This window comes from Mugil cephalus, chromosome 6 (genome assembly GCF_022458985.1).
Source record: "Mugil cephalus isolate CIBA_MC_2020 chromosome 6, CIBA_Mcephalus_1.1, whole genome shotgun sequence".
Taxonomy (NCBI): domain Eukaryota; kingdom Metazoa; phylum Chordata; class Actinopteri; order Mugiliformes; family Mugilidae; genus Mugil; species Mugil cephalus.
Window position 1 is genome coordinate 22,099,663 of NC_061775.1, and position 19,218 is coordinate 22,118,880.

At 43.2% G+C, this 19,218-nt stretch overlaps 1 protein-coding gene across 5 annotated transcripts in view; it reads left to right on the forward strand.

Annotated features, from left to right (window-relative positions):
- The window catches only part of dnajc6 (DnaJ (Hsp40) homolog, subfamily C, member 6), a 37,187-nt gene extending 17,969 nt beyond the window's left edge, over positions 1-19,218 (forward strand). For 2 of the 5 annotated variants that reach the window (XM_047587513.1, XM_047587509.1), the window contains 17 exons: positions 747-796; positions 1,635-1,783; positions 3,414-3,536; positions 4,836-4,969; positions 5,895-6,089; positions 6,213-6,330; positions 6,937-7,016; positions 7,121-7,314; positions 8,548-8,574; positions 9,402-9,779; positions 11,017-11,160; positions 11,799-11,900; positions 12,003-12,137; positions 12,226-12,561; positions 13,013-13,161; positions 13,481-13,657; positions 16,665-19,218. In XM_047587513.1, coding sequence (XP_047443469.1) covers positions 747-796; positions 1,635-1,783; positions 3,414-3,536; positions 4,836-4,969; positions 5,895-6,089; positions 6,213-6,330; positions 6,937-7,016; positions 7,121-7,314; positions 8,548-8,574; positions 9,402-9,779; positions 11,017-11,160; positions 11,799-11,900; positions 12,003-12,137; positions 12,226-12,561; positions 13,013-13,161; positions 13,481-13,657; positions 16,665-16,766 — 2,593 coding nt within the window. In that variant the 3' untranslated portion in view covers positions 16,767-19,218. The remainder of the gene's footprint in view (positions 1-746; positions 797-1,634; positions 1,784-3,413; positions 3,537-4,835; positions 4,970-5,894; positions 6,090-6,212; positions 6,331-6,936; positions 7,017-7,120; positions 7,315-8,547; positions 8,575-9,401; positions 9,780-11,016; positions 11,161-11,798; positions 11,901-12,002; positions 12,138-12,225; positions 12,562-13,012; positions 13,162-13,480; positions 13,658-16,664) is intronic. The other 3 variants (XM_047587511.1, XM_047587510.1, XM_047587512.1) reach the window with 3 other exon arrangements.

The window sequence follows — 19,218 nt, forward strand, 5'->3', positions numbered from 1 at the left end:
CAGCAGTAGCGGACTACTTGCATGCATGTGTGCTCTGCAGCTGCTCCCACAATGAAACATAAAAAAAAATCTCCATATGGAATAGTTAAATTTGGCAATGAAAGGCAACGCTGCTCAGTTGAAGAATCCACATATGGTGTTTTCTTTGATCCCGGCCTGTGCAGCTTAGAGTGGTGAGCCTGAACCGGATAACCTCTTGTGACAATGTTCTGCTGGGAAACTTTTGGACCTGGCATTCGTATGGATGTTATTTAGACATGTACCACCCACCTAGACCAGACCAGGCACCCACACCCCATAGCGATGGCACTTCTTGATGGCAGCAGCCATCCCCAGCAGGATGCAGCCTGACACAGGCACACACACAAAAACGTTTTAGGAACAACTAAAAAAAAAAATAATTATTTAATTAAAAAATATGAAAAGCAGCACAAGGTTTTGACCTGGCCAGCAGATGCACTAGATCTCAAACTGATCAACCCTTGGGACCCAAAGACCCCCACTAACTATCATAACATCAAACCACTCAGAAGGCCCATGTCCATTATCCGATGAGTCACAACTGTTTTGAATGCACAAGGGACACCTACACAATATAAGGAAGGTGGTTTTAATGTTATGCTTGATCAGTGTATATTGTACTAATTCTGCATGTGTGTGTGTGTGTGGGGGGGGGGGTTGCTGTTTAAATTGCATGACAGAAATAAAAATAGTTGTTTTAAAAGTTTCTCCTCTCTGTGTTACAGATACACCAAAGGGGAGCTGGACATTGCCTACATCACATCACGAATCATAGGTAAACACATTTAGTTGAAGCCAGTGGAATGTGATTGCATGTGTGTGTATTTATGTGCTCTGACCAAAAACAAAATAAAAGAATAAATAAATCAGAGAAAACTCCTGGTGCACAATCTTGCAGTCGTAAACTGAAAAAGCTACATTTAAAAAGGTTCATGTCTGCAAAACAGCATAAATATTCCTCTTATATCATCTCAGTCTATGCAATATAATTTAACCTGAGTCATATTGCCTCAATCTTTTCAATATTCAATACAGTTTTATTTATATAGCATCAATAACAGTACAAATTGTCTCAAGATGCTTTACATAACCTGGCCTGAACCCCCCAGGGGAAGCACTGAGGTGACAGTGGTAGGGAATGTAGCTCATATGGGGCGACCCATCTGCTTGTCGGGTAATCAACATTGTGCTAAACACTTTTATGAGATTGATTCTTGACTCTTGAATTGTGTACGCGTGTGTTGCATTCTTCTTTTGTAATCGAGCGCTGTTTCAACTGGTGCACCTGAATGTCATTGTACATGCTGTGCAGCGACAACCGACAAAAAGACATTTGCGTCCTCAGCTTCCCTCCCATTGTTGCGCTGCACACTGCAGCAGTGTGTCCTTTGTAGAACATTTGTCACCCGGGGGCTTAACTTCCCATCATGCCACCGCTGATAGTCACGCTTGAACAGAGGCCCACTCTTCATATTTCACCTTTTATTTTCAGCCGTGCAGTCAAGAAAATGACGTTGTTGTCACTCTATCGTCTACAGTGTGTGTGTGTGTGTGTGTGAGTGTGTGAGCATGCGGCAGGATGACAGTAACATTTTTACCCTTTGCTCCCCCAGTGATGACCTACCCAGCGGAGTCGGTCCAGATTGGCTACCAGAACCACGTCGAGGACATCCGCTCCTTCCTCGACAGTCGCCATGCCGACCACTACACTGTCTTCAACCTGTCGCAGCGCAACTACCGTGGAGCCAAATTCTCCAACAGAGTGAGTGTGAAAGCACCGGATATAAACTGTTACACCTGTAGATGTTTGCTCTTCTAGTTATCAGTGGTCGCTGCAACTTTTGGGGATTATTTGGAGTTATGTTTAATGTGCCAGTGTTTTTAGAAGATTTAGGGATTGTTGCTACAGAAACTGTGGAAACACTTTTATTATATTTTTCTATAAGGCCGATCATTGCTCACCTCTCTTCTGTTATTAAATGTAAAATAAGCATTTTTTCACCCCAAGGGATTGAGACCATAGACTGTATATAAATATGAACAACACGTCCCCACTTCCTTGCGCTGGCCAAAATGACGCTGTTTTTCCAGGGATGCGGGCGCCACCGGTAAAAGGGAAATGTTGGATTATACACTCTACATATTTATTGCTCTTCCAGATCCTACGAAACCGCTTAACAGAGCGGTTGGCATGGCAACTTGAAAGTGATCAATAACAAAAATTCTCCGAAAAAAATAACACTTCAACAGATATCAGTATTAGATTAACTGCCTAACTAAAATCATGAAACCATCCTTGAAAAAAATAAATAATTAAAAATTGACGTGTATTTTGGTTAGTTTGGCCCAAGTCTCATCGACTAACATGTAGGGGGTGGAGCTTATGCCCTATACAGCAGCCAGTCACCAGGGGGAGCTGTACTTGCTTTGTTTTCACTTTAGAAGAGCTGTTCCACCGCTCATTGTGACTGAGACTTATCAATTAACTTTGCATTTTTCCTCAGCTCTGTCTATCAATAAAACCTTAGCCTGCTTGCGACTACATACTGTATAGAGTTTTTGCTAAAGCATACTCGAAGGAAAGCATACAAACAAGAGTATATGATGAAGCTAAAGTTTCTGAAAGCTGCAAAAAATGTTATTTTAGATGGAGACTCTCAGTGTGACTAGCTGTACCAACAGCTCTTATGTAAACCCATGGTATTTCAAAGATTTGAAGATGCTACCCTTTGAGTTCCACAGAATTTCCAATTCACAAATCTTTAATTTTAACAGTTTTTGTGAATGAGCTGTAAACCAGCCAGAAATTTAAGATGCAGTGTAGTTTGGAGAAGCAATGTAACACAAGAGGGGCCTAACATACACAGCGCTACTAGTAATGCTGTAAATCTCAATAAAAATATATAATTTGTGGTACTAAGTTAAACCGCTTATTCCGTCCTATTCCATTTTCATGGTTATAACTGTCCGCAGCACGGGGTCTTTAGCTCATGGCATTCAACACTTTTGCACAGCTGGATACGGACTCAAGCGAAGGCGCGTGTGGTAGCTGTATAGATAAAAGGCTGCCACCCTCCGGCAGATACATCCAAAGAAGCTGAGGAGTCAAGCTGAGGTGTTAACATGGCCGAGATGGCCCCCTGTCTGCTCGGTGAAGTCGATGTATCCCGAGCAGATGACTCATCGTGGCAACCGGTGTGTTGTTTTGCTCGGCTGCTGCAGTGCTGTTACTAATCTCCACCTCTCCTTTCCCCTCCCTTACGCCGTCTTCTCGATTTTCCAACTTTTCCGACCCCTTCCTCCCCTCTCGTCTTCCCTCCACTTTTGCTTTTATATTTTCGTCTCATTTCCTTCTCTCCCCCCCCCCCCCCCATCTGTCATCATTCAATTAGGTTTCGGAGTGCAATTGGCCTTCTCGTCAGGCTCCAAGTCTTCACAACCTGTTTGCCGTGTGCAAGAACATGCACAACTGGCTCAAACAGAATCCCAAGAACGTGTGTGTCATCACCTGCTCGGTAAGAAAACACTCCCTTGCGTTTTATTTCATTGTCATCCTGCGCTTCATTTTTGTTGATCCGTGTCTGTTCTTATGATATGTTTTGCCCCACCACACATTCCATTTTTGGTGCAGGTCTTTGTCCTGTGACCCACTTTTGAGTCCAAGCGTAGCGCCTAAAATATGCTGCAGGAAGACTAACTAAAGCATGTTTTGTTAGAGCCCTCATGGATACAATACTTGTAATACTCCTTTTTACATTTAACGCCCAACCAGTACTGATGATTTGTCAACTTGGCTTTAGGTTCAACCGCTGCCAGTCCCAAATGCAGAACAATCAGCCCTTCTTGTTTCCGCATACTGTACACCAGTGTTATTATTATTATCTGTTAAGCACCCACTAGGCTCTTTGGTTTCTCTATCTCTATTCTTGCTTAACTATTGGCTATTGAGAAAGAGAATTAAAAGTGCTGGGAGTTAAAGAGAGAGGATTTCAGGCCCACTTGTCCGCCCCGGAGGCTTAAATTCAGTGAAATCATGGATCCCAGTCACGCTTTTGGTACTGTGGGCCAAAATTGGATTGGATAGATAGTCACGCTCCTGTGTGTTCTCAAATCGTTTCCTTAGGATTGGGTGTTTGGTTAAAGTGATATTACGGTTAAATAAGTGGATAAATTTGCACCAATAGCCTGGATTCCAATTTATAGCTTTAACAATGGGCCATAAACTGAAAAGGCATAACATTAAAACCGCTGTCGGTAGAAGTAAATCACACTGTTTTGGAGTCACAGGGGAGACCTGCACAGTATTAGGAAGGTGGTCATAATGTTACGCCAGATCTGTGTATTTCTCAGCTGAAAGCCAAGCAGTCTTTGCATAATAAGCGTTTGGTATGAAGTAAAAGTGGACTTTATGTCTGTCCTAATCCAATGACAGTAGCACTGTACACTAGTGTGCGGTGGAGGATGTTATTGCCAAGACGCTGTGGTTTGGCTGTGGCTTGGCAAACTGCTCTCCTTGTCTTACGTAATCTCCATAAAAACAGTTCCCTTTTTTAAAAAAAAAAGTTTTTGTTGCTTCAGATCACAAGAATGTTTTTGTCTCCGTGTGACCTGAAGTGGACTCTGAGTGCCTGTGTTGCAGTGAAATATTTCAGCGGAGAAATAGATGCTCTACTTACTAACAACTAGATTTATTTGTTGGTTATTGGTGCACAACTCTTTGAGTCATCTGGAATGTTCTGCACTGACATGTGAAGCATAATAACGACGCACATTTCAGAAGACGTCACAGTGTCTCCCTTGCCCTGTTTTGTCAGGATGGCCGCGCTCCCTCCGGTGTTTTGGTCTGTGCCATGTTCTGCTTCTGCCACCTCTTCAACAATCCCATTCCTGCCATGCAGCTGCTCAGCGCCAAGAGACCAGGGTCCGGCCTCTGGCCATCGCACCGCAGGTTTGCAAAAACCGAACGTAGGCGTGCAAATGTGACATGTGAAATTAATAAGAAGAAGGGGAGTGAGGGATGAAGAGAAATCAGCCTAGAGCATTTTATAGCACCTCTTTCACACATTATCTAGTAAAGCTGCCAGAATTGGTGGAACACTACAATTAAGGCGTACAGAAATATGTCAATAAATCCTAGCATGCATTATGAAGAAGTACCGCCTTTAGGTATGTAGTGAAAGTTGATCATTATCATTGGAACTGAATATTTTGCCTTGCTCATCTGATTCAGGCATTCAAATAATTCTTATCTCTAAGTCAATGTAATAATCTCATGCTGCTAATGTTCTGAAATTTACTGCAGTGGTCGAACAGCGCAGCCATCGGTGCGCACTTTCCACAAATTAAACATGAATTCTGTGCTGCAGAGCTGGAGGACACTCAAGGCTGGACATTTCATTTCCCTACCAGTCAGTAGTTAGTATTTATTAGTTCTTCGCGTGAGTCAGAGTTTCACCAAAAGCTGGCTGACAGTTTATGGAAATGGCCGCCTGCAGTCAGCCCCTAGAGTATGCACACGAAGGTCAAAGGTCAAAAAAAGTGGTTTTTATTATCATTTCATCCATATGGAGCAGGTGCAGTAGTGAGATGACAGGATGTTCCTCCAGCACCATGGAGCTACATGAAGACACGGGACTAAGTGTGCAAGCTTATGCAGATAACAAGAGACAAATGCAGACAGAGCAAAACACTTGGGAGACAATGCACCTATAAAAAAAAATAAATAAAAACCTTACACACGATCATAAGTCAGTTTTATTGTTCAGTTTGTGAATCACTGCCAGTAGAAATATTGGCCTAATACAAATTTACGGGTTAAACAGGAAAAATTGAAAAATAAAACTGTCATTTTGTTTCTCCTCGTCTCCGTGCAGGTACATAGGTTACGTATGTAGCATGGTGTCAGAGAAGCCCAGCCTGCCCCACTCGAAGCCCTTGGTGATCAAGGCCCTCACTATGAGTCCGGTTCCCTGCTTCAACAAGCAGCGAAGCGGCTGTCGGCCCTTCTGCGACGTCCTCATCGGAGAGACCAAGATCTTCACCACTGCACAGGAGTACGAGAGGATGAGGTTGGTGCTGTGGTGATATTTTATTTGAAGCTTTTCTTCTTTCATTCTACAGTGTTGGTCGTTAATTATCTCCTCCTAATTCTTGCCCTGTTTATTTCTCACTCCTTTTCTTTCTTTTTCCAGAGAGCACAGGATCCAGGAAGGGAAAGTCGTGTTCCCTCTCGGTGTGAGCGTACAAGGAGACGTTGTGATTTCTGTCTACCACATGAGGTCAACCATTGGAGGACGTCTGCAGGCGAAGGTACACTCATCACACCTTTATACTTCTTACTGCACAACATGTTTCGGTATGAATACGCTGGATAAAATCAGCACCACGATCAGGTGAGACGGCTGCAAGATCAGTCACGATCTTGCTGACACAGGATCTAAGTTAAGGTGTCAATCTGTTATCAAGATTCAGCTGCACCTCAGTTGCAAACTGTGAATGTGCATTTTCTTTCCCCTGATATAGCATTTTAAATGCATACATCTTTGCCTGTCTCGCTCCAGCTGTTGCATTATAAAATCACATGCATATGCAACTGCGCCGCTTTAACGTCTTGTTACCAAGGATACTGCAACTAAAATCTGACCCACTTAAAAATCCTTCCTTGTAAATGGGATAAAGTCATAAAGCTGTGTTATCATTTGTAGTGTTTCTGCAATGTACTTTCTGATTAATAAGTTTCTTGTTACCTGGTTGTGATAACTCATCTGATTTTGTTCCCGTTCACTGTTAAGGACTTTTAAATCATTATGAAACCTGAAAAACTTAAAGAGCAAAATGTTATTTTTACCCCATGCAGTCACATTTGTTCTCAATTAATAAAATTACTCATAATCTTTGTCCTTCCTCCATGGTTAGGTGTCCAACACCCAGATTTTCCAGATTCAATTCCACACTGGCTTCATTGCTCCAGGAACCACCATGCTAAAGTTCAACAAGTAAGAAAAGGGCCCCTGTTTAATTTATTTTAAGCAAAAATAAGCAAGCAAATAAAAAAAATAATAATAATAATTCTGTGTCACTATCTTTTCTCTGCCCCCAGACCGGAGCTGGATGCATGCGACTCTCCTGAGAAGTATCCCCAGCTGTTCCACATGATTCTCGACATAGAGGTAGAAGGAGTGGATAAACAGAAAGACCTGACGCCACCGTGGGAGCAGTTCCCCTGTAAAGACCTGAGCCCCAGCGTGCTCTTCTCCTGCCACCAGGAACATCAGGACGCGCTGGCTATCGCTGGTACTATGGGGGGGAGAGGAGGCTGGTGCACCACGGCCTACAAGCATATTAAATGATCACATACTGTAAAAAGGGGAGAAAACTATAACCACAGGTGAAGGCATGTTGCCTGAGCTAGTGATCGTCTAGTTTTGTTACTGATGCTGGTTTCACCAGTCAATACGCAAATGACAACAGTGATACAATAGTTAAACAGTTACCCGCTACCTCACTTTATAATTTGAAAACCATATGTTGGCTTAGAGGCCACAATATATAAAAAACACAATTTGGCTTATTTGGGATGAACCAGTCCAGATACGACTCTGGACCTGGTTAAGTGTGGCCTCACTGTCAAACATGAAAGTAAATGTGTTGTTTATAGTATTTTCACAATTAGAATTAAGATTTAACAAATCTGAAATTTTAACTTGGTCAATCCAGGTTACAAAAGTTCTCAATTAGTCTTCAACTACAATTTGTCTTCTCCCAGAAATAAATTATGTGTTGCTTCCTATTTCAAGTTAAAGTTTCTGTTCTGCAGCTTTCCCCTTTATTGTTATATCATACACCGATCAGGCATAACATTATGACCACTAACAGGAGAAATAAATAACACTGACCATTAACAAAGTTCTGCCGGACAACTTTTGGACCTGCCATCCATGTGGACATGTACCACCCACAATCAGACCAAGCACCCCCACCTCATAGCAATGACACTCCTTGATGACAGCAGCCATCCCCAGCAGGATGCAGCCTGACACAGACATACACACAAAAACATGAAAACTGTGAGGCACAAGAGACACCCTCACAGTATTAGAAAGTGGTCATATTCTTTTGCCTGGTCTGTGTAAATTCAGGGTTGTGGAGTTGTTACTTACAAAAAAACATCAATATTTTTAATTGTCCTCCTATTTCCCTTTTCCGGTTTTATCTAATGGGTAACAGTTGTTTGTTATATTTCAATATTATGCATCAGCTCTTTAACCTAGCTCCTAAACCTGATTCTGAATTAATTGTGCACAAATCTAATACTGTGCCAAAATGACGACCAGTTAAAAATCAGTAAAAAAACTAATTTGCTCTCATTTGTGCTCAAATTTACGTGCAAAAACGTGCAAGATGATGCGCAGCTGTAAATGATCACTCTCACAGGATGATAATGCAGAACATGCACATTCAAATACATTAACATGTTAACATACATGCAGAAAACAAACTAATGCGACTCATTTTTGTCCCTGCAAGATGAGATGGAGGGCTTGGATCTGGAGGGTAAGACAGTAGAGGAGATCAGAGTCCCGTTACCAGAACCACACAGTGACTTTATTTAACCAGGGCTTGGTTCAATTCAATCAAATCCACCCAGAAGGAGACTATTTTATGCAAATATTGACAAATAAAAATTGGTTTGCTTGATTCATGATCTGCATTGATTGAATTGAAATTAAACCCATCCTTGTTACACAGTGATGTATCATTTTGGTAGAATCTCTTTTTTTTCTTACTCTGCCTGTGGCGTAAATACAAACCCTCTTAGGCTCTGAATACATTACTAATAGCTGTGGGTAAAACCTTTTATATACAGCAGTGATGTGATAATAAAAGGTTTAAGTGAATATGGAGATCTGGCATAAAAATGCCAGTGAAAATAGCTAAAGGGGTGAAGCGTGCGGCTATAAACAAACCCAAATTTAAGATCTTCTACCAAAGTGAAACATTGCACATTAGTACAAGCTGAGGTTTATTGCCATTTTGTGCATCCCATCCCCTCTTTAAAAGCGTATATATTCTACTGACTCGATTCTCGTAAATGGAAATGTATCATCTTTTAGACATATCCCCCAATTAGCTAAAAGCAGCTGCCAGGTGGAGCTTGTTGGCAGCAACCTTAAAGCGGTATTAGTAGAGTAGCTGGCGCTTGTAGCAGTGATGACCTGTGTAGTTTCCCATTGTTATCTACCCCTTTTCTCCTAAGCTGTGTTCCCGTCTGCCGTCTATGCAATTAATGACATTTGTTTTTTGTTTTGTTTTTTTGTTTCAATGTTGTCTTCACTTTCTCTTCCTCATCCCTTCTGTTTTCTGCCTCATTACCTTTGCAGAGCCAAGCCGGCCCCACGGAGCTCCAGACGGTCGGGGACACGGCGAGGAGAGCGAGCCCTCGGACGATGAGATGCTCTCCCTCTCCAGCCAGAGGAGCAGCACCAGCGCAGCCCCCCAGAGACCCGAGCCCCCGGCACAGACGCCTGCCGCCCCGGCGCCCGCCGAGGAGGTGGATCTCCTTGGCCTGGACGGGGAGGAGATGAACCGCCCGTGTGCCTCATCTCAGCCTCAACCTGCAGCGGCCGCAACCACTGACCTCCTCGGGGACTTGTTTGGAGGCCCCCCTCAACCAGCCAGTGGACCCTCGTCAGCCCAGTCCACTCCGCACAAAGTTGCCCCCAGCACTGCCTCGCCATGCCACTCTCCAGCTCCACCAGGTGAGAGGTTTTTAAATTCAAATGTAAAAACTCACCACTGATATTTCAGATTTAACCTCCTGAGACCCGACGTCCTCATGTGTGGACATTACATTTCAGGTTTGTTGCAGCTTATTCTGCTTCATTTAGACCTGTTGTTTCATAAGGAGACTGGCAGTGAAGGGTCAATATACACTTGTTTATTTACGCTTATTAACTTTTCTAGTTTGATATTACATGAAAATTTAACAAATTCACAAGTACACGTTTGTGGACGTTGGGATTTCATCATTTCCAATTCTACTTTTGCATTAAAAACAGTTTTATATTTTGGTTTATGCTTATTTTTTATACTTCTTAGGTCCTACTAATCCCAAACACCTTAAGATCTTAAGATACATTCCAAACAAATGCTTTGGTCTCATGATGTTAAAGGAAAAATAGTCAATTTGTTTTCTTCTCATGCTTTTGGTAGCATCTCCGTGGTTGGGTCCTAGGGAGGGGGAGGGGCCTCTGTGGATCATCACACAGATACTTGATTAGTTTGGGATCTAGTCGATATGGAGGCCAGGTCAACACCTAGTGATTTCGTATTTAATTGTTCCTTGTTACGCAACACAAAATACGACGAACGGGCGTTCAACAAACTTATTTCTAACTTAACTACCAGACAAATCTAAAAATAAATGCAGTAGGCCCTAACCGAAAACAGGAGAAGACAGGTAAGTGGTACGTGCTTAAATAACATCCACATGAATGAATAACACGTCCAAAAGTTTCCTAGCAAAACCATGAATTGTCACAAGACGTTATTTACATCTCCTGTCAATGGTTTTAAGTGGACTTTAACATTATATCATGCATTTCACTACACATTGAACATAGACGTATCTATCACTGCTGTGTAATCGATAAGGATGAACAGAATACACAGCAGCTGTTGTTAAATAAATGTTAAATATTTTAAGCGTTAATGTGGTGCAAACACACTATAAATTCACTAAGACCAAAAGATCTTAGCTTTACTCAGACAAGCAGTTGGTATCCGGAGGGAGACGCACTTTACGCATCCACTTTAAGTGTGCTCTGATCAAGCCAAGGTAAAACTAGGTATGCATTAGACAAATGTTATATTATGATTCAAATATTTCATCATGAAAACAATAACAACATATTGAGAAATAGCCATCTACCTCTTCTAACATTATCCAGATATAGTACTCAATAACACTTCATGTCTCCCCCCCTCCGCCGTCAGCATTCGATCCCTTCGGGGCGGGTCCCATGCCCAAGCCTCAGGACGTGATGGGTTCATTCCTCGGACCAGGTAACATGGGGCAGCCTGACCCTTTCCTGCATGCTGCTCGCTCCCCATCACCCACCCTGCAGCCTACGAGCTTGGGTAAGGCATGGCTTTGCTGCTCTGCTGCGCACCGTCTCACGGCATGTTATAAAAGCCTTTTAAGAATCTGACCCAAATCAGGGAAAGGTATGTTTCACGGTTATTTGCATCTAAGCTCTTGCTAAAAAAAAAAAAAGAACCCAAACCTAGTGCTGTTTCTTTTTGTCATTTATTAGAATGCAATGCAATGTTTTTATATATTTTCCCTTTTTTTTTTTTTTTAGCTCATTAGCTTATTGTTTACTCAGAGATTTGCTTTGCAAGAAACGGCTTTTCTGTATTGCTGTAGAGTTTGCTCTGCAATGAATGAGTTTGCATGATGCATGTTAAGCATTTCCCCCATACTGCTCCTCTATAGAGGCTGTGTATCTCTCTGTGGAAAGTACACTCACAGCTTTTATTTCTACTTGGAGACTTTTTTGTGCATGGACAGATGATGAATTGTGCGCTTTAATCGTGCTAATTTCAGATTTCTGTGCTCACATTTTCTTTGTCAATACTTAACTGTGAATTTAATATCGAAAACCAACAAAGAGAACCTGTCAGCGACTTATTCCTGTTGTTTTTTTTTTTCTGGTTGTGTGGGCTCACATTCCCTGTGTGCTCCGTCTGTGACCAACCTTTGTGTGCTCGAACAGGTCGGAGCTCACCCGTTCCGCCTACCACCCCAACAGTCACCATTCAGCAGCAAAACGCCATGGGAGGGTGGGACTGGAATAGGCCTGCTACCACAAGCACAGGTGCAGCTTGCAGGACAGATGCACGCCCTTATACAATAAAATACACAAGCACACACAGCGTTAAATGATTGTCTGATCTGTCCTGAATTACTGTTTGTTTAGGAGGTTTTGGCGTGGGCAGTCGTTCAGCCACCACCAGCCCCACTGGCTCAGTCCACAGCACCCCCACTCATCAAACCAAGCCAAACACCCTGGATCCATTCGCTGACATTGGGAACCTCGGAGGAAGCCTTGCAGGTCACCCACACTCGAAATGCTCCTAATTTGTTTTGTCATTTTTGCCCCTGGCCTCTCATCTCATAACCGCTGCCTGTTTCATCATCAGGAGGTTCTGGATTCTCCAGCAAGCCCACCACCCCTACCGGAACCACTCCTTCCTTCCCTCCGATGGGCTCCCCGTCGCGGCCTCCGCCGTCGCCCCAGCACGCGGGCGGGTGGCAGCCCCACGCAGGAGCCAGCTTCCCCTCGTGGCAGCCCGGAGCTGGAGCCGGAGGAGGATGGCAAGCCCAAGGACAGGGTCCGACCACGCAGCCAAAGCCCAGCCCCAGCCACGCCCCCATGCCTCATACATCGCCCCAGAATCGACCCAACTACAACGTCAGCTTCTCTGCAATGGGTGGAGGTTCACCCAGCGCAGGGGCCAAACCACAGGCCGGAATGGGTACGATGACGTTGCTTTTGTGTGACATAAATAAAATTTAAATCGTGCATAAAGCTTAATTTATAGTCAACCTGTGGCGGACCATCTACTCAGATGTCTGCACTGTGTTCTGTGCTGCGGTGATTTTAGTGAAAGTAAATGTTGAGCCTCATTTATTACCTCCAACTGTAATGATGAGCTGCTCAGTTCAAGCCTCCATTGTGCGGAATACTGAGGGAAACTCAACACAGCTTGGTAGTAGCAAAATTACTACAGCACTTCACCTGTAGGTGGCAGTAAGGCACCTGAACCATTTAGGGTTGTTCTATCTAGTCACAATATTATTATGATTTTTTGTTTTGCTATCCCAATTTAAATGTTTTAATCTCATTTAATCTCATTTCATTAAAATAAAATGTGGAATATGATTTATTTATTTTTTTTGTAATGTCTTTGTCTGTCTCTCTGCCAGGCCCTAAGCCCAGAGCATCAGATGCCAACTTCGATGACCTGCTTTCCGGTCAGGGCTTCGCGGGGGCCAAAGAGAAGAAAGGGCCCAGGACCATTGCAGAGATGAGGAAGGAGGAGATGGCCAAAGAAATGGACCCTGAGAAAATAAAGGCAAGGGGCTCTTTCTCTGATACTAATGTCTAGTCTGTCCCATGAGTTTTAGGTCACTACATCTGGTAAGTATTAGGGTTTATTAACATTTCTGTGGGTGTCTGTCGTCTCTTTGTCCAAAAAAAGTACAATGGAAACCATTGGCTGTTTATGGTTTACTACAACGCCCAGTGTAGGTCTCCCATGACCAAACTTTGGCTCAACTAACACATTTTACCAGAGCCAAAATCACAGGCAGCATTTGCTCTAACAATTGCTTCAAATGTGGCCCTCGCTGGCTAATGACTCCCCCATCTCCATCTCCCCCTTTGTGTCCCAGATTCTGGACTGGATCGAGGGTAAGGAGCGTAACATCCGAGCCCTGCTGTCCACCATGCACACTGTGCTCTGGGAGGGCGAGACGCGCTGGAAGCCTGTGGGCATGGCTGACCTGGTTACTCCCGAGCAGGTCAAGAAGGTTTATCGCAAAGCAGTCCTGGTGGTTCATCCAGATAAGGTGAGACAGCTTGGGCTTGATAAAGGGAGGATCTTTATGTTTGTCTGAGCACATGCAACAAGAGAAAACGCAGCGCTTCTTAAGCTCTGTGTAGTAAATCCCTGAAGCTCAAGTCTAAATTTTATTATCAGCAGGATGATTAAAACCTGGAAGTGGCCACTAGATTTTACAGCTCGAAAGAGTTATCTGAAAGGTCAACGGTCAAACCCACAAACACTAACATCACCCCGTTATACAGTTCCCCTTTTACCTGTGTTCAATTACTTGATTCGGTTTGAAACTTTACTGTTTCAGTTCAAACTTACCACTCAGTCTTGAGATTTGTGCACATGCTCTTGGCTAAAATAAGTTTTTGCTGAACCCACAGTGTGTTAGCTATCCAGCAGTAAATGGACTGAACTGAGTGACGTGTTTAGCAACTAAAGGGACAAATCCTTACCCCAGTAGACAGAGTTAAAACAACGTAAAACACTGAACTTATTCATCAGGCAGACACGGACGTGGCATATGTGTCTATTCAGAATTTATTTTATTTTGTAACAGTTTTGAGAACAGATACTAAACAAATACAGACATCCCCTGCGTGAAATAGCATCTCTCTTTGCAGATGTTATATTTTGTATTATTGCATATATTATATGCATATGTTATATTTACCAATTGCACAAAAGTATAAAAGCGAGGAACAAATCAAAAAAGTATCTAAAGTGTGAATATACAGGCTTATTTCCTCCAGTTTCCTTGCTAAATGTAAGAGATAAAAAAATATACTGGTACAAGTTAAAGATTTAAAAAAAATAGTCGGATTGTTCATGAACTTATACTGAACAAGAACTTTTTCACACACGACATAACGAACAACAACAATACAATTGAAACGAACAAAATAATTACCACTGTGACGATGTTATAACTGAGGGATCCAAAAATAGGCCCCAGCCAATCTAATAAAGAGCTGCCGTCCTGGTGAACAGAGCGGGCAGTGTCGTGAAGGTGGTTAACTATGTCGCCAATCGTAGCGTTGTAGTCCGGCACGTAGGTGCAACATTCAGAACCGATGACGGCGCACGTCCCTCCCCGGGCGGCTAAAAGAAAATCCAGAGCTGCTCTGTTTTGCAAAGCTAGCAGTCTGACAGAGGCGAGTTCACTTGATATAAGCATGAGAGCCTTCGCCGTTTCATTAGCAATTACTTCTACTGAATGAGACAGATCAGCAATTTGGTCCAGTGCTGACATAACCCCATAAAAAGGAAGAAGAGGGCCGAGTACGTTCTTGACGGATGACTGATGGTGCGTGCCAAAGATGTCTGAAGCTCCGCGTCGCACTCGTTGCAGAGAGGGTTTCTTTGGCAGGGAGTGAGCCACCCTCATAGCCGGGACAATGTACGCCAAGCCGCAGCGGCCCTTGTAATGCACTGGAAGATACGGATATGCGAGGTTCCCGCACACCCAGTACATTCCCACGGGAGAGGAGATGGAGCAGCTAGCAGAGCTGCGAGCCAAAGCGTTGAAGTGACCCTCTCCTGCTGCTTCCACGCAGTGCTGAGGTGCAGCGTTCACAGCTTCCCAGGTGTCAGCACCGGTCTGTGTAGGGTCCCATTTAAACGTGCGAAGGCAGTCCGACTGTCCTACAGGTGTCTCGCCATCGTTCTCGAGGCACCACGGAAACCGCTGAGGAATGAGCAGTATGGGAACCGGTTTGGGGGTTTTGAGGCACCTGTTGCAGTTTCCGTGTCCTCTAGAACAGTGAAGCGGTCTCATTTTGAAGCTGGGGCAGTCCGGGTGAGAGTAAGACCTCGACATGGAAATATGCATCAGGTGGCATGTGTCACAGTCAGTGGCAGGCAAAGCCATCAGAGGTAAACCATCAGAGGCCGTGTAGGGCATCAGACCACAGACATAGCAGCTGGAATTACGATGTAAGTGGCTGGCCACTTGATAGGCCATCGTCAGGAAAATATTGATGTTGTCTACTCTTACGCCCGGGACCTGGGGAGCTGCAGCGGTCAGAGCCACCAGGATCAGAGTCAGGAGACGCAGCACGAGGGACATTCTTGCAGTGGCAGGAATGGATCCACAACATTCAGCTGCAGACCTTCAAAGCTAGTCTCGGGGGCAGTTTTTTTTGAGATGAACGTCAGAATCATCAGCTGGAAGGCAGATGACGCCTGTGAAAAGCGTAAAGGGAATGGAGAGATGAGTCACAGCTGGAGAGTGCAGCAAAGTGAGCATAGGGTGACCAGTCTGTCAGACAAAACACTAAGCTTAAAAACAGAGAATGTAGAATTACCCTACCTGTGCTTTCTGTCTTCAGGCTAGGCTTTTTTTTGTTGTTGTTGTTTTGTTTTGTTTTTTTTGCTCCTGTAAAATCTGCGGGGAAATGACGTCAGCAGCATGCACACTGTGAGAAAGCACAGTGCTTCTGTCCCTTTTAAGGCATGCGTGTGCACAGTCACAGCCCGAGTCACAGGGTCAATACTCACTGATAAATGCTGGATTTCAATCATGGTTCAAGACGTACCGGCAGCTTTAGCCTTGATGGTTTTTTAGTTGCATAATTCCGCAAAAATCAAATGAGATTCTTTATTATTACAAAAACAAAACTATAAAATTAAGTTGCATTGTAACAGACTGTGTTTTTGGCTTTACAACATTTACTCAAGGTGTCTGAAATATTTAGTTTTACATAAAAACCAATAAAGTGTAAAAAGACCAAAGCTGAGCATAAAATAAAAGATTTTTTATCTTTTTATTGAACAGAATTTAAAGCATCTCCATTTTTAAGATGCAAAGCTTTAAAGTTTTAAATCGGACCACTCTCTCTTAGAGCAGTCGGTCTTCTACGTGTTTTTTTTCTCACTGCACATATGTTAGTCTTTATTTAGTCATCCGCAGCTTCAGTGTGAATATTTGTTCCAATATCTGTCGATACAGTTTTTGGTTTCAGTTTAGGATAATGAACAGTTTCCATATCCACCGTTTTACCGTTTCCTCTCTCCGTTCACAGGCGACGGGACAACCATACGAACAATATGCCAAGATGATTTTCATGGAACTAAATGACGCCTGGTCAGAATTTGACAGCCAAGGACAAAAACCTCTCTACTGAGTCAAGGTTTTTGGACGGAGCGGAGTGAGCAGAGGGCGCCCCCTTGCTGGTTCTGTCATCTAACCCTAAAAGTGTTACCACATCTGGTCAACATACTACAGCCGCCACCCTCCAACATCTGCCTTTATACCCACGCTTTGACCCACGCTTTTCTTCTCACCGTGCACAAAATCAGCGACTGAGAACAGAGTACTCTGAACACATGACTCCCCGCAGATCTAATGTACCCACTGTATGTATGCAACGACGTCCTTCCTTGTCGAGAGACTTTAGCCCCGAATAAACCCACTGGTCAGTCTGATGTCTAGATAAACTGAGACGTGTTAGATCCTGAGGAGACTGATGAACGCAGAGCCAGACACGAGGGCTTTGCGAGATAAGAGAAAAACTCATCAGGGAGTAAACTGAGTGAGCATTTCACAGACTGATCTAAGAGATTCAGATAGCCCGTAAGGCACAACAAGCATTTCAAGAGCGGTGAAAGCCATTATGAAGTAGATTTCGCTTTGTGTGGAGTGTGAAAACTGGACCCGTGGTCGGTTGTGTCATATCAAATCCACATTTTTTTGAATAAGAAAGAACAAGGCAGCATCAAGTTACTGTAACCGAAGCCTGTATTTCATCCAAAAATGGGATGTTTTGAAGGTACAAATGAGCAATTACGTGTGATACAAACTGTGATTACTGGCGGGCTTTCATGCACCAAATGTAGTCTTCTGAGAATAACTGGAAATGAAAAATGAAATGCGCTAAATAGAAAGTAGCGACATTTAATTTCCCGGCCTGATAGGACAGATGAAACAAAGCAGCTTTGTTCTGTAGAGTCACTAATACTCGGTGTGTCTGATATAAATGATGTGTGTTTCTATGTTTGCCGGGACCTGGGGCTTTGTGTTATTTAGGATTAGCACATGCACCGTTCTTTACATGAGGCAACCCGAGGCCTCGTGCATACTCGCTCGTACTGGAACTTGTATTATTTTTATTATTATTATTATTTTGCAAGGGAGCTCTGTGAAAGCACAAACTGGCAAATTGTTATTCGGTGCAGCTTCGAAGGGAAGCCATTGTTATTTATTTATTGGCATTGATTCTCAGAGCTGGTGCGTACTGTTTTCAGTGAGAGCTTGGACCCATTGTTTTTAAATCGCCTCACAGACAAACTTCAGAAATAACACTAATGCGCCTAAACTCACAACAATGCAATAAGAGGTTTGAGTTTACAGACATCCGTCATTCAGTCGAGCTTGAATGCTTCTCACAATTTCATATCCTGCTGATTTGACTGACACATATCTGCTATCATTAGCACGTTTCACTTTTGATTTCTTAATATATTTAGCCTCATTTTGGGTAGGCGTTACCCGTCACTGCACTTTTATTTATACACATCAGCGCGCAGATCCGGATGCGTGTGATATCAGCGTCATATCGAAATTACGTTACAGCACACGCGGCTCAAGAGCTGTGCATGCTGCAGGTGCTGTTTATAATGTTTAAATCTAACCTGACAGGTGTCAATTTAAATCTCTCATTCATTGTCTCTTTCCTGCATTTGATCTATGCTTTAGTGAAGCTTTAGGGGTTTATTCCTGTAAAGAAATCAGTGCTTCATAGTCTTAGGATGAAGTCCATTTTCAAATGGCAAATTTATGGAAAAACGAAAAAGCAATTAGCCTTTTTTTTTTTTTTTTTTTGCAGGGCGCTAGTCTATCAGCTCTAAATGTGTTTGATGATGTCCTTAATGAAATCATTTCCCCCACAGAAATCAAGCAGATTCACACGTCCTTGATGCTTTTACATTGCTACAGTCTTCTTTCTCTCTCTGCGATCTGAACAACAAGATGAATGATGAGATATTTATGTCCTCGTTTGGCATCATATTCCTCCCCCCACCCCCTTCCGGGATTTCTACATTTTTCATCTGCATCAAAGATTGAATTCTGACCAGCGCAGGAAGAACGTGACTGCTGTAAACTGTTCACAAAATAGCAGGAATATGTTGAGTCGTGACTGAAATGAGTCCCCCAAAAAGGACACTGGGTCTCAGGCCGGAGACACTAAACTCTGACACCGAGGCTCCTGCTTTCGTTGACCAGACATGAGAAGTGTGTCGTACGTGTCTGTGCTCTATTTACACCGAGGACCCACATGTGAAATAACCCTCATAAGCTCCCTCGCTGACTGAATCTGCAACCTTACGGCTATGTTAAAAAAAAAAAAGCTAACCTCTATATCGTAGTCAGTGGATGTGTGTCATTTGAAGTTGTGGTACGTATGGAAGTGGTCAGACTTGGGATACTGTACGTTATGTGTTTGCCTGTCTGCTGTTCAAGTATTACTAAACCGTGTAAAAAGTTCTGTTCACGTGTTTCTTTTCGGTTCTGTTTACCGTTACAGGATGTACATAATGAGCAAGTGCAGTGCACAAAAATAAAACAGTAAACAGAAA